Source organism: Vipera ursinii (genome assembly GCF_947247035.1).
Source record: "Vipera ursinii genome assembly, chromosome: 1".
Classification (NCBI taxonomy): domain Eukaryota; kingdom Metazoa; phylum Chordata; class Lepidosauria; order Squamata; family Viperidae; genus Vipera; species Vipera ursinii.
The window spans coordinates 178158402-178174315 of record NC_139512.1 but is presented as its reverse complement, the minus strand read 5'-3'; the positions used below and the strand labels follow the sequence as shown (position 1 = coordinate 178174315).

General features: G+C 41.2%; 1 protein-coding gene across 1 annotated transcript in view; it reads left to right on the top strand.

The window, feature by feature from the left end:
- INO80D (INO80 complex subunit D) overlaps window positions 1-15914 on the top strand; it is a 54073-nt gene that overhangs the window by 20305 nt on the left and 17854 nt on the right. The window contains exons 4-7 of the mRNA XM_083348186.1: window positions 5066-5817; window positions 6469-6577; window positions 12887-13111; window positions 15514-15617. Coding sequence (XP_083204312.1) covers window positions 5066-5817; window positions 6469-6577; window positions 12887-13111; window positions 15514-15617 — 1190 coding nt within the window. The remainder of the gene's footprint in view (window positions 1-5065; window positions 5818-6468; window positions 6578-12886; window positions 13112-15513; window positions 15618-15914) is intronic.

The following is a 15914-nucleotide window of genomic DNA, read 5'->3' as shown; positions in this document are numbered from 1 at the left end:
ATTGCCATCGGGTTATATCTGATATATGACATTTATCTTTTAACACAGAATATGCTAAAAATCATCACCTATCATTTGGTCCAAAGTCAATATTGCTACTTCTATTCCATTTTTCCATATTGCCACCTTTTCCCCATTTTTGAAAGGTGGGCCAGTAAACATGCAAACTTAATATTTTTTAATGTATACATGCGACCATGAAATCTAGTGTACTTTCGTGAAAGCTGAGTACCCATGTATACAACCTGCTGTGCTTAAAAAACTGCAGAAAGAAAAATTAAGAAGAAAGGCATGCTACAGTCTAAAGCACCTTTTTATTTCCAATAAGACCTCTAGATGCTATGTAGGCTTCTTAGGAAATTTAAAATGGAGGAGGCTATAACCCAGTATTTTACTTTTGCAGTTTTTTTCTGAATAGGCAACTTCCCTATGACTGTCATTTTATGAGTATAAATACAATGTGCTATAATACTTTTAAGAGCACCTATATGGCCTCTTGGACCATAATTGCTTCTTTTTATTTTTCTGAACCATTCATTATTTTCCTATTTTAAAAGTTACTTGCTTATCTAGTTGCCTGTTAGTTGTTAGTTCTCCTTTCAAGTGGCTAAATATACTAATAATGAGATATGAGTTTAAATAATTCATATTTTCCAAAAAATATAAACATTTCTTGAATTCCCTCAAAGGGAAAGAGTATACCTTAAATTCTAGCTCAATAGTATTTGAAGTACTGTATATGCATATACAAGGGACGCGGTGGCTCAGTGGGTTAAGACGCTGAGCTTGTCGATCAGAAGGTCGGCAGTTTGGCGGGTCGAATCCCGAGTGCCGCGTAACAGAGTGAGCGCCTGTTACTCGTCCCAGCTTCTGCCAACCTAGCAGTTCGAAAGCACGTAAAAATGCAAGTAGAAAAATAGGGACCACTACGGTGGGAAGGTAACAGCGTTCCGTGCGCCTTTGGCGTCTAGTCATGCCGGCCACATGACCACGGAGATGTCCTCGGACAAGCGCTGGCTCTTCGGCTTTGAAACGGAGATGAGCACCGGCCCCTAGAGTTGGAAACGACTAGCACACACGTGCGGGGGAACCTTTACCTTTACCTTTATATGCATATACATGAGGGACGCGGTGGCTCAGTGGGTTAGGACGCTGAGCTTGTCGATCAGAAGGTCGGCAGTTTGGTGGGTCGAATCCCGAGTGCCGCGTAACAGAGTGAGCGCCTGTTACTCGTCCCAGCTTCTGCCAACCTAGCAGTTCAAAAGCACGTAAAAATGCAAGTAGAAAAATATGGACCACTGCGGTGGGAAGGTGCGCCTTTGGCGTGTAGTCATGCCAGCCACATGACCACGGAGACGTCCTTGGACAAGCACTGGCTCTTTGGCTTTAAAACAGAGATGAGCACCGGCCCCTAGAGTTGGAAACGACTAGCACGCATGTGTGGGGGAACCTTTACCTTTACCTTTATATGCATAAAGTGAACAGTGGAATAGTTCAGTAAATTAATGATGGACAACTTCACTTGTTCCCTGATACAACATGAGCAACTTACAATGATTTCCTTTTCAAGATACACACATTCCTCTAATGGTTGACTTGCTTAGTGACTGTTCACCGTTGATATGAACGTGATGACAAAGTAACTTTGTGACCAGTCCTTGCATTACAACCTTTGCTAGTCTGTAACGGAAAGTTGAAGTAAGATCATAAGCACAATTGCAGTTTCATTTAATGCCTGATTCATTTAACAACTTGCTAATTCCAGTCGTGGTCGTAAATGGATAGAATGGTCTCATTCTAGTTCTTCAGTGCAGCACAGATAGATTAGATGATAAAATGGAGGGTGCAACTGCTCTGATCCTTTCTTACCTTTTCTCTTAAATTCTTGTATTTGCTTTTTTTGTGGCCTGAGAGCCTAAAAGTGTCTCTGAAAGGATAAAAGTAAAAGGAGGAGTCAAAGAAGATAAGTTTAAGTTATTTAACTTGTTTATCAGTTCTATTCCAAGTAAAATAAGACCCAGCCACAAAAATAAGACCCAGCCAGAAAATAAGTCCTAGCATGATTTTTCAGGATGCTCATAATATAAGCCTTATCCCTAAAATAAGCCCCGGGGGGGGGGCGGCTCAACATTGCTCGTATCAAGGATGCATGTGGAGGCCCTTGCAGGCTTGGAAGGATCCAAGAGTCTCCAGCGAAAGGGAAAGATCAGGGTGGGTGCCAGGGCCTGATCCACCGGAGGAGCCTCACTGATCTCTTTGGGGTGCATGGGGCAGCTCTGGGACTGGGCTTGGGCAGGCGAAGTGGGGAGGGGAGGGGAGTCCTGGCTGCCTCTTGGGGATGGGGGCTCCCTGCCTCCGTGGTGGGGTGGTGGATGGCAGGCTCGTTGGACAGCGGGGGCCGAGCACGCAGGGGCCACAGTGTGGCACCACTTCTGCCCCATCATCTGCCTCGCCTCACCTGTTCAGAAGTAGCTTCTCCCATGTTCTCCTTCCTCCTCCTCTTCACTCCCATTACTGTTTTTTCAGTCCCGGATCTCAGTTTGTCCGGAGTCTGTGCGGAGGGTCTTTGGAAATGAAGCTCTGCAAAGACCAGGTGGGGTGGGAACCATTCCCTCTGTTTTTGATCGGCTCTGAAATGTGCTGGAAGGAGCGGCCTGAGGGCTCCAGTTTGGCTTTGCAGCAAGCAAAAGGATTGGTGGCTAGTTTGGTGAGTGAACTGTAGCCAGAGTAAATGATTTAGTGAGTGAAGTTTAGCAGGCTGAGCTCACAGGAGCTGTGGTGTGGTACCACTTCCGCCCTACCACCTGCTTTGCCTTGCCCTGTGGCTGCAGCACCAGCAGTAGGCGGAGGAAGAGGCATGGGGGGAGGCAGCCGTGTGGACATCCGGCGGACCGGATCACGTGCCTCCAGTGGCACCATTGCCACTAAACGTTATTTTTGTTATTGTGTGTATTGCTAAACAGTTCAGCCATTCTGTTAACGGCATTCAAAATAATATGTGTCTTCAATTCTGTGTAAGTAGTAAATAATCTGAGACTTATCCTATAAATGTTTGCATATATTTGCATTTCAAATATTTTTTTGGCAGCAGCAGCAATGGCACTCATGGTCTTGATGAGGCTTGAGATGTTGGAGGCACTTGGCAGTACGTCTTTTGTAGCAGGCAGCAGTGTTTGGTAATGGCGAATGGATTGACTTTTTTAAAAAATGCTCTCAAACTTCTCAAAACTGCCTAGCAGGCTGCATGTGGCCCATGGGCCATGTGTCGAGCAGGCCTGATACAGACACATTCTGGTAGCTGAATGTCTTTTCCAAGGCCTTCGTGGCCTTCAATAGCACCAAGTGATATTATGCAATATATTCTTGGACTATTGGTAATTAGTCCTAAAAAGAGAATCTATCCACCACTTCAGTATTTTCATTTTCAGTTCTAAGGATGATTGCTGTACCTATTCTCATGTATTTCTTCTTTGTATTTAATTTTATGCATATTTTTTCATTTGGTTTTCATTGCAAGGTTGCACATCCTTAGTGCTTTCAGCTACCAGTAATGTCATCAGCTAGTACAAGTTATTCAGACTTCTTCAACCAGTTTTAAGTCCATGCTCACCTAAGCACATTGATTTGTGCTTCGATTGTAAGCCGCCCTGAGTCTTCGGAGAAGGGCGGGATATAAATGGGATTTTTTAAAAAAATCTCGTTTCCCTCAATATGTACTGTATTTGACATATACAATACACTGAAGAGCATACTGATGTCTTTGGTTTTCTCCATTTTCCTGTATGCATTGGCAATAATGCCTCATGTTCCTCAATCTTTCCTAAGGCCAGCTTGAAATTTTGGCATCTCTCTTTTCATGTAGGGTTCTAATCTGTGTTGGATGAGTATTGTTTTACTAGCATGTGAGAGTAAAGATATTGTACAGTTTTTTGTACATTCTGTTAAGTTGGAAAGTTGATTGATTCTTCCAGTCTGCTGTCCACTGTGTCATTCTCCAGATTTTCTGGCATAGCTTGCCTGGGACCTGTATTGATTTTTCTTCTGTGGCTAGCCCTATTTCTGTGGGTGTGCAGTTCCTGTAGCTTTTCAGCTGTCTAATAAACCAGAGTGCTGATCTAACTCCATCTTCTGACATTAGAGGTTCTTGTAAATAGGGAATATTTTCTAAGGTATCTTAGATGTTGACATCTCTATTGTATGAGATTTCAGTATAGTCCTTTCATTTTTGTTTGATACTCTTTTAATTACTTTTTACCTGTTCATTAGCACACTAGCTGGAATTTTGAACCTACTTTTGAGTTCAGTTAGGGAATTGCAGCTGATAAAAATTCAGCTGTTACGATAGTGGCACCTCACCATCTAAGGAGTTTAGGGTACCATACATAATTCTTTCACTTCTATATTATTACAACAATTCTGTGAGGATGGTTAATTTATAAAAATGAGCAGCATAAGATTATCTGATAAATTTCATTGTGAGTAAAGGGCTGAGCTGCTCCTAGTTTCATATTGTTTTGATCAGACATCAGTATACTATACTCTTGGAATTGGTAAAGCTGAAATGATAGACTTTTCCATTCTTAAACAATTATCTGTGACAGGCTATTAAATTAGACATTTTTTACACTTTTCCTCATTTCAAGCATAAGCCTGAAGTGTTAGAGAAGTAAGCTTCCACAATGTGTTAATTCTAACACAGCTATTTTTATTAGGATATTTAAAAAATGTCTTGAAAGATTTCTGTTACACTTAAATAGTCTCATCCTCCCTTACAAATGGGCATCATTTAAATGCAGGTTATAACTGCAAATGTTCAGAGCTCTGGATATGGTAACTGTTCTCATAAAATGTTTACTGTAATTCAAGTTTTGCTTCCATTTTTGAAGAGTTGAGCATGACAGCTTATGTGTCCTTCACTTAGTCTTCCCACAAATATAAATGGATTTCCCCCCCTTAGTTTTGGCTGGACTGACAAAGTGTTGGTGATTAGCTTTTTCTTCCTGATTTTTTCCCCAGGCACAAATATTGTGAGAAAAATATATCTTTCTGGTTTTGATTTTTAAAGGTATTGCAACAGTCACCTACAAGTTCTTGGCTTTTTACCGAAAAAGGAGAGGAAGAAAAAGAACGATCCAACAGAAGAGGTAAAAGTCCGGCACCAGATGGATTCAATAGCCTTCAGCCTGACAGTTCCTCCGCTGGCTTTGAAGATGCCCAATGGCCTGGATGGGATGTCTCTTTCTCCACCAGGGGCCCGGCCTCCTCTCCACTACTTAGAAGCAGAATTGGAAGACCCCTTTGCTTTCAATGAGGAAGATGAAGAGCTCAAGAAAGGGACAGCTGTGAAGAAAAAGTTGCAGAGCAAATTAGCCCAAAACCGTCAACGCCAGAAAGAAACTGAGATTCTGAAAGTTCGCCAAGAGCACTTTAACCCCGTTCCTGCACCTTTGCAGCAGCAGCCTTTGCAACCACAGCAACATGCCCATCTCTCACATATACCAACATCTTTAAAGCCAGCAGTGCTCCCACAGAGCTTAGCCTGCAAGTCACCTCAACCTCAGAATACCAGCCTACCAATGCAGGGAGTGGCACCCACCACACATGCTATAGCACAAGCCAGGCAGTCGGCCAACAAAAGACCTCTGCCTCTCTTGCACCCTACTAAAGTTCATGCCCCAGACCCACCCAGGGCTGACAGGATCCTAATGAAAGCCACAGCCTTCTCCCCGTACTCATTCTGTAGGAGCCGGTTACAGAGACTGGTGAAACTGTGCACTCAAAAACATCAGCTGGATGCTGATCTCTTTCCACATTTAGGTAAGTACAGAAGAATATCTGCATTTTTGTTGGGTGTAAACGGATTGGCAATTGTATGTGAGCAAACTAATTGGAGAAACATTGGGTCTTTTCTTTATTGGAAAGAATAAAGAATGTATCACTATGCTTCCTCAGAATATAAGGGTACCCATTACTATTTACTATTTACTGATTACTATTTCATGATGAAAAGGGACGCGGTGGCTCAGTGGGTTAGGACGCTGAGCTTGTCGATCTGAAGGTCGGCAGTTTGGCAGGTCGAATCCTGAGTGCTGCGTAACAGAGTGAGCGCCTGTTACTCGTCCCAGCTTCTGCCAACCTGGCAGTTCGAAAGCATGTAAAAATGCAAGTAGAAAAATAGGGACCACTACGGTGGGAAGGTAACAGCGTTCCGTGCGCCTTTGGCGTCTAGTCATGCCGGCCACATGACCACGGAGACGTCCTCGGACAAGCGCTGGCTCTTTGGCTTTGAAACGGAGATGAGCACCGGCCCCTAGAGTTGGAAACGACTAGCACGCATGTGCGGGGGAACCTTTACCTTTACCTTTACCTTTATTTCATGATGAAGTCAGAAATATATATCTTCTGTCCTGGGGGGGGGGAAAGATTCAGCGGCACTTGAAAAAGCTCATCTTCTTTCTTCCTTTTCAGGGCTGGACTGGTCAGAAGATAGTGGAGAAGAACTGGAAGAATTAGACCAAACCTCTCCATACCAGGTTGCATGGTCTATCCGGGAGGCCCTCAGATATGAAAGGAATGAGTAAGTACACAAAAAAGGGCAAAAGAGTACAAAACAAAATATGGCCTTTAGGTGCACATTCTTATGCGAAACATAGACATTAGTGAAGAAGATGATTAAACGGATTTTTGAAAGTCCGAAGCACAGCACTCACATTAGTTCTGATTTTATTTGACACATATATTTGAGGTGTAAAGCCTCAATATAACTGACCTTTCAGAAGGACAGGTGTTATCCCTTAATTTTGAATTCACATAATTTGTATAATTACATAATTGATGGCATCATTTACAGTAAAACTCTCCTTTTAGTGGACATTAAATGAAATCTAAATGGAAAATTTATTGTATTCATAGTTTGTTCATTGAGGTTGTTAAACATTTTGCTACTAAAAGGTTATTCTTTGTTCAGCCAAAAGCACAAAAATATGAGATAAGAGATAAGATAAGATAAGATAAGATAAGATAAGATAAGATAACCTTTGTCATTTTTTTACTGTGGGCACAACGGCACACATCAAAAATGAAATTTAGTTGCCTGCTCTCAAAGTGGAACACATAAATGACACACACCTAACCATACTATATACACATATGTATAGACCCACATCCCTACATATACATAAAAAATAAATACTGTCCAACTTGAATATGTAACGGAAGAAGGAAGCTTGAGAGTTCACAAGGTTAATGCTGTATGGAATGAAATTATGGCTGAATCTGGATGTTCTGCTATGGATACCACGAAGCCTCCTCCCAGAAGGTAACAAGGAAAACAGGTCGTGAACAGGATGTGTAGTGTCCCAGATAATCTTACGGACCCTGCTCAAGCAACACTTCTGTGCTATGTCCTGGATGGACGGGAGGGAACTGCCAATGATCTTTTCGGCCATCCTCACCACTCTCTGCATCGCTTTCCCATCTGAAGCCGTGATGCTTCCAAACCAGACTGTGATGCTGTCTGACAGGATGCTCTCAATCGTCCCCCCTGTAGAAAGTGGTCAGGACAGGGGAAGGAAGATGTGATTTTCTCATGCGACGCAGAAAATGCAGGTGCTGCTGTGCCCGCTTCACCAGTTTCTCACTGTTGAGCGACCAAGCCAGCCTACTTGTTAACTGCACATCCAGGAATTTGCTGCTGGTAACCATCCCCACAGGTGAATCATTTATGCACAGAGAAATGTTGCTGTGCCTGCTTTTTCTGAAATCGACAATGTTCTCTGGTTTTTCCGGTATTTAAAACTAGGCTGTTTTCCTTACACCTGTTCACCAATATTGTTTCTACATTTCTTGTACTTTGATTGAAATAAATCTTTTAATAATATAATTTACCGAGTAGATGGTACCATTTCCAAAGTTTGCAAAACATGATTTGAATAATTCAGAAACTTGTGATCAGAATCACTGATTCCTAGAATTGGAAGTGGCTTTTGAGGTCTTTGTGTCCAACTGATCAGTGCAAAATCAAAATTAAAACTTTCCTGGTAGATTGAAGTTAGAATAGAATAGAATAACAGAGTTGGAAGGGTCCTTGGAGGTCTTCTAGTCCAACCCCCTGCTTAGGCAGGAAACCCTATACCATTTCAGGTAAAAGGTTGTCCAGTCTCTTCTTAAAAACTTCCATTGTTGGAGCACCCACAACTTCTGGAGGCAAGTTGTTCCACTGATTAATTCTTCTAACTGTCAGGAAGTTTCTCCTTCCTTCTTTTCGTTAAACTAGACGTACCCAATTCCAACAACCGTTCCTTATGTTTTAGTCCCCTGATCATCTTTGTTGTGCTTCTCTGTACTCTTACTGGAGTCTCAATATCTTTTTTTTCCCTCATGGTGACCAAAACTGGATGCAGTATTCCAAGTGTGGCCTTACCAAGGCATTGTAAAGTGGTATTAACACTTCATGTGATCTTGATTCTATCCCTCTGTTAATGCAACCTAGCACTGTGTTGGCTTTTTTGGCAGCTGCAGCACAGTTACTACTATTGAGCAGGTACCACCTATACTGTACCTGTGCATTTGGTTTTTCTTGCCTAAATGTAGAACCTTACTTTTTTTCACCATTGAATTTCATTTTGTTAGATAATCCAACCTCTGCTTGGATACCTTCAGTGAAGGGAAGTCCAGCAGTTGTTGGTTCACAGCTAAGAGGGTTTTTTCTTTTAACTTATGCATTTTTATTTTTTACAAGTATATGTATGCTGCATACTCCCACGATTTTAAATGCCACATGGTCAAAAAATACGAAGTAGCATAAAAACCTAAGCAAAATCAGATTGGTAATTAAATGACTAACCCATATTGTTTTCCATCATATGTGAGGTTCTCCGGTCTAACTTCAAGGGCCTTGTGAAAAAGCCTAGTACTGCTTTCCTAACATTCAGCATTTAATCAAAGCAATGAAACATAACGTTCTTCTCAATGTAGTTTTTATAATTGCTTGTGGTTCTGGTCTGTTCCTTAGGAGTATTGATTTGAAAATTATATGAATAACTGCAGTGTCAGAATTGCTGAGTTGCATGCTATTACAAATGAGTAAAGCTATTACATAAGAACAGATGTTTGTAAAAAACCACTGCTAGTGGATTGTTGTATTGGATGTGCTGTTGGAAAGAAGATTATCGAAAGGGTGGGAGATAGAACCGTATATGATTTTGGGGGGACAATTTATCCTCTGTCTGCTGTTCCAACATATTCTGGGATAGGTCATATAAAATTTCAAATATAATTAAAATAATTAATTAAATTTCTTTGATTAAAAATCATTACCCAGAGATGAAGAGTAATGTACCCACCTAATATATTGCATCACAGATGCTCTCTGTCTTCACTGCTTTTCAAAATATTAAAAGGGGTGTTGTTGAGGGTTGAGAGGTATCCAGATTATAAGCAGAGGTTGCTCCGGAGGGCAGAACTACCTTTCCAGATGTCTGTTCCGTGTTCCCGTCTGTCAGCGACTCACAGAATATACTTAGAGCATGTCCCTTTGGCTGGCTGCGCAAACAGGGAGATGCTTTTTGAAGAAGGTGGTCCCGTGGGTAGGACATTTAGATAGAACCAACAGTTTGAATTATAGTCAGAAATATATTATCAACCAACGTAGCGTCTGTCATAAAGGTATCGTAGGTCTTTGCCATGGGGGCTGCTGTGCTCTGTCCTAATTGCAGATTCTTGATAGTTTTGAAAGGCAGCCCCAAATACAGTGCAGAGTCCCTTATTCCAAAATAAAAATAAAAATGCAATGGCTAGAAAATAAACTGAAGTTAAGCAAAGTCTCTGCTGGCCGTCACACACTTTTGTTTGATCTAATAGGAGCTGTGTTGCAGATCTGCTCTTTCGGGTGATGTTTCCTTCTCTCTAGAGCCAGTGCTGGGACAATAAGCAAACCAACAGGATTCAATGTCAGATTGTTTTGTTCCACCTAACTGAATCCCTTTCAGCCTCCAGACATCGGATAAGAACTCCACTACATCTCCTGTTTGGTTAGGCTGGAGATATACTACTGGATGATGGATGACTTTCCTGAGTAACAGGAGAGAGAGAGAACTGAGTACTGTGATGCCTGTACAGGAGTGGCTGGGGGCTCATTTGCTAATCCCCCATTGCTACAAACTGTCTTTATAGGGAGGAATGTCCTCATAGCTTCCAGTTATCACAGTTGGTCCGGATGATATCAAGGAAGATTTTGATTCTTCTTATCATTTTCCTGCAAACATAGTGTCTGACTTTTGTTGTTGATATGATGATCAGCCAAGTGTTGATCCATTGGTTGTGACAGGAATTGATCGTCTGCCTGGTCACCCTAGCATGACATTGTAGGCTACAGTGAGTAGCTAGTACAAAGTGACCCAGCCGGTTTTCATGCCTAAAGCAGTACTAGAACTCATAGTCTCCTGGTTTGTAGCCTGGTGCCTTAATGATTAAGGCTATTGAAATATTTAATTAAATAAAGGACCACTGAATTCACAGAAGACTTGTACAGAAAAGTAACTTTGTCAGTCATGTTGAAGTAGGGAAATCACATACGGGAACATTATAAAAAGAGGCTCTTATACTGTCCATCCAAACCAATATTTTTCCTGGTAGATGTTACACTAGATTGGGGAAGACTGTCAGAGGAAGTGGCATTGGGGAGTTGCAGGAGGAAAGGAGAATTAGTTATTGCTTCCTCTGGCAGGAAAAGTAGTTCTTATTTTTACAAAAAAGTAATCCCAATATCTCAACCAACATTTAAAGCAGCAAAGTAAAAATAACAATAGACACAGGTGGTAAAAACGAACTCTCTCACTGGTTGCCATCTCACTTACAAGATAGGAACTTCTAAAGCAATATAGAGCATTGCCATTTATGTGATTTAATTGTGAACAAGACCACGGACTTGACTGGACATCCACTTCACAAGATTGGTCCAGCCAAATTTTATGTTTTTCATCAGGCTTAATCCTGGGACAGGAAAGGTTATGCGGAAGTTGTTTACTCAGAGATGCTAGCTGTTGTGAATGCTGTTCCCAAATCTTGCTCATGACTTAGGAGATTATGGGAAAGCTGCAATGGAACTATGCTCCTAGCTTCATGACAGCATGCCTAAGTAGGTGGACTTCATTATAGAGTGTGTGGATTCAGCCAGACTATTACTACTGGATGATTTCAGTCTCCCCTCCCTGGGGGACCTCAGGAATTCATGGCTATCATAACAAACATGGATTTGTCTCCGATCCTTACCACCTTGCCCCAAAGTACATTTTAGATCTGGTATTTACCTCAGATCCATTGTGTAATAATCAGTCTTTTGGGGACTGATTATTGGGGACTCCAGACACCTAATGGATCCAGCAGGTTTCCAGCAGGAATAATGTATCCATTTCTCTGGACAATTTCCTTGTAACTCTGTTGAACACCTTCTTGGTTTCTGGAACATAGAAGGACTCAACAGAATTACCACTGATTGACCTCTTGCTATCCATTGATCCTTTCCTGCTCCTTTGCTTCATTAGGTTGTCCCACTGAGTGGGAAATGAAGCAGGTAAAGAGATGCCTGGAGTCACACTGCTAAAAACAAATAGCAAAACTGGTCAGACGCAAGTAGTGTTAAAGGTGGCAAAGTGTAATGAACAGGAGGGTGCAAACCACTGTATCCTTCATGCACTATTTAAAGTCTCTCTGATCCTTTGGGGGAAAGAATGGATCGGAAGATCTAATCAGTGTGGGTGGTGATCATCTGGCTGAATATTTCATTGCTAACGTCACTCACATTTACTCCAAGTTGGAAGCCAGATGGATAGATTTTTTAACAAAATACAGAAATTATGTCATGTGCTGTTACGTTGGAGATTTTTGTACTTGTAGTTCCCCCCAAAAGTGGTCAGAACCTCTGCAGTCTTAGCTGAATCACTTGTACGTTGGATCCCTGCCCCATATGGCTAATAAAAGTGGCTAAGAAAGAGTTGGGATTGGATCTAGGCTTTAGTCAATGCTCTTCTAAAGGAATGGGAGATTAATTCTTTAGAAGGGTAGTGCTTTACTCATTCCTTGAGAGGCAAGCTTGGGTCTAATGAAATTAAACAACTACCATCCTATTTAATCATAGCTTTATGGGGAAAGTTACGGAGAAGGTTGTGGGGTTGCACTTGCAGAGGGCTCTGGGGGATACTACAGATTGTTTAGAATCATGGAGATCAGATTTCATACCTCAGCATGGGACAGAAATGACTTTTAAGATTGACCCGTGATGAGATTTGAAGTAGAAAGCAGATCTTTTAGCAGTTTGCAGTAATGGTTTGCAGTACTGTTGACCTTCGGACTATCTATTGAGAGTTGGGGGAGCATGATATTGTAATGATTGGCCTCTTACCAGAGTAGGTAGGTCCAAATGGTGGTTGAAGAGAGGAATGTTAGACCCCTACGCAGTTCATTATAAAGTGCCTCAGTGTTCAATCCTTTTCACTGTCCTGTTTAATATCTACATGAAACCACTCAGAGAGGTCATTTGTCTCATCAACATGCAGATTCTGTCTCCACTCCAAGCTCATTGGGACGTGCTGTGGAAGTCATGGCTTAATGTCAGAGTCTGGATGGGGAAAAATTAGCTAGAACTCAACCCAGGCAAGGTGATGTGGCTGTTGATTCAGAGGATTGCTTCATCTTTTGACTTTTTTTGTTGGAACTGTACTTCTGCAGAAAGACTGGGCTTGCAGTTGTTGGGGTTTTCTGCTTAAAAAGCAGATGGGGCATGGCCAGAGGGTTTTTGTACAGTTGCAGCTAGTACACTATTTGCTGCCCAACCTGGAACAGGATGCAGGCTATTTTATCAGCTTTTCCCCTTTCTCCAACTTTACAGGCCTGATGATGATTATGCCAGTGGCAGGAGAACCCGCATTTCCCAACTTTGCACTTACTTTCAGCAGAAATACAAGCACCTCTGCCGCCTGGAGCGGGCAGAATCTCAACAAAAGAAATGCCAACATACATTCCGGAAAGCATTGCTGCGGGCAGCAAACAGAGAACCGGAATGTGCTGGGCACCTGATTCGAGAACTCCATAGAGCTTCATGTCCTCGGACCAGGTGAGGGACTTTCCCATACAACTGCAGCAAACTAATACTTGGGAAATGCAAAATAATGTTTTAATGGAACTTTGAAAATTTCAGCAACAAAATCTAAGAATCAAATCTTCTAATATTAGTAGTTTGCATCTATGATTTTTCTACCTGAGAATAAACCCACACAGCAAATTCATTTCAAATTAAAAGTGACAAAATATTATTGGTTAATTGCCAACATTGGTAATAGGTTTTAGTTCTGAATTCAGATTTATTTCAGCTCTTACTAATAAAGTAGATTATACTCTAAATGCCAGAATAGAGTATTATGGGCACAGGGGTTCCCCCCACCCCCATAAATGGCCTTAGAATGGGTTCTAATCCTGATGCTACGCCTCTTAGTTCATTATGTCCCGGGAACATAGGTAACAATTACCAAGTTATTTCTGGTCAAGAGAGATGACTCACCTACATCAGGAAATAGAAGACGCTTAAGGCTACAATTTGGGGTTCCAGCTCAGTCCTGGATTTCAGAGTTGGAGTTTGATGGACAGGTTTAGTTGAGATGCCCGAGGGCAGGCTTTTGTAGGATTATCTGTTGTGGTATGCTAATGTGTGGGCTTCCAAGTTGCACCAGTTACCTATTGACTTATGAGTGCAATACAAGGAACTGGTTATCATCTATAAAACTTTTCATGGCCTAGGGCCTGGCTGCTTGTGAGTCCATCAGTTTTTGATTCATCTGGTGAGATCAGGCAAAGTGGGCGTGCTTTGGGTCCCATCAACAAGAAAGGAGAAAGGGAAAGAGAGAGAGAAACCCATTTGGAATGATTGACTCAGATGGCTTCTGAAACTGAATGTACCAACCAACAAATAAATAATATCCCCAGAATACATTACATTACAATACAGTTCTTCAAGGAGAATGCATTTCAGTCAAAATTGCTTAAACCCTATTTTTCTAATCTGGTAAAGAGCCAACTGACAGAGTATCTAACTTGTCTAGACTGAGTTCACTTTATTAGTCATTACTTTATTCATTTTTATTATTAAGTACCAGCTCATCACTTTATGAGACTTTCATAAATGTAGAAGGTAAAGTTGATTTTTACTGCAAGTGCGCTGTTTTTTTAATTTCAAAATCCCTAAATGGCTTTCTACATACGGTTATTAAAATATGCCAGACACTTGTGAACCTAATACTGCAAATGCCAGACAGGATTTTTTAACTTCCACCTTCTGTAGTGGAATTAATCTCATTATTGATATCAAAGCCACCTAAGAGATCTGGGAATAGGAGCATAGTCTGATATATCAGGCTGACAAAAGCCTCATGGGAACAAACCTATTTCAAAATCATGTAAATCATGGGTGTCAAACTCGCCATGTCATGTGACGTGTTGCAACATATCGCAACTCTTTTTGCATTGCTGGCAATGAGGTGGGTGCAACTTTGGTGTGATGAAACTGGCCCATGGACCGGCAGTTTGACAACCCTGATGTAAATAATCCAAATTAGCACTATTTACAGAGAATTTGTTTTGACATTTTAAATAACTTATTCTCATTTTATTTGTAAAGAGACAGGCAAGAATATTGAAACCCTGATCCTTAACTATTGAACATTTTACTGAATCACTTTTCCTGTAATACTTGCTTTATATTTATATGTGTGCATTTTAATAGAAATGCTGTAACTTGTATTTTGTTTATACTCTTGGCTCAATAGGGACAGAAAGGTATCTATTAATTATTTTAATTGTGTATTATATAGAAAATGAAAGGGACGCGGTGGCTCAGTGGGTTAGGATGCTGAGCCTGTCAATCAGAAGGTCGGCAGTTTGGTGGGTTGAATCCCGAGTGCCGCGTAGCAGAGTGAGCACCTGTTACTCGTCCCAGCTTCTGCCAACCTAGCAGTTCGAAAGCACGTAAAAATGCAAGTAGAAAAATAGGGACCACTACGGTGGGAAGGTAACAGTGTTCCGGGCGCCTTTGGCATCCAGTCATGCTGGCCACATGACCACGGAGACATCCTTGGACAAGCGCTGGCTTTGAAACGGAGATGAGCACCAGCCCCTAGAGTTGGAAACGACTAGCACGCATGTGTGGGGGAACCTTTACCTTTATAGAGAATAGATATATTGGATGTTACAAAGAGTGCAATCTCTGTGTTGTGCAGTGTATTTGTCTATTACATGATAATATCTAGTAACTAGAAATAAATATTGACACCTCCTGTTTGTGAGTGTTTTGCAGGATGGATAAAATACTTCTGTAATGTGAAAGGAGACATGAACAATAATTAAATTTTAAATTTTTTGATAAGACTGTTAATAAACATCTCTCTCTCTCTCTCTCTCTCTCTCTCTCTCTCTCTCTCTCTCTCTGTGTGTGTGTGTGTGTGTGTGTGTATACATCTATTTCAGCTCAAGCCAGGTGAAGCAGAGGGATGCATCACCATGCGGTGGAACTACAAAGGGTGAACCATGCACTAACAAGGCTCTTCCATTCACTAAACATTGTTTTCAACGTATCCTTTTCATTATTCTTCTGTTTATTTGTGGGATGAAAGGGAATAAATTTTGGTCTATTTTCGTTTTCAGTAAATAGCTCTTGGCATCTGTATTTGGTTGTACTTCTTTTGCACTGTGCATTAAGAGACCAGATTGACTTCTAAAAGTAGACTGGTATAATTGATTTATAAGGCAAGAAATTCTAGTTGGAAAATTAAGCTTGTAACTCCATACTTAGAAATAGTGAATATAGCATAATTTTGTATGATTTTAAATGACGTTATTGGTTAAAAATTCTGAGTTTTTAAAAATAG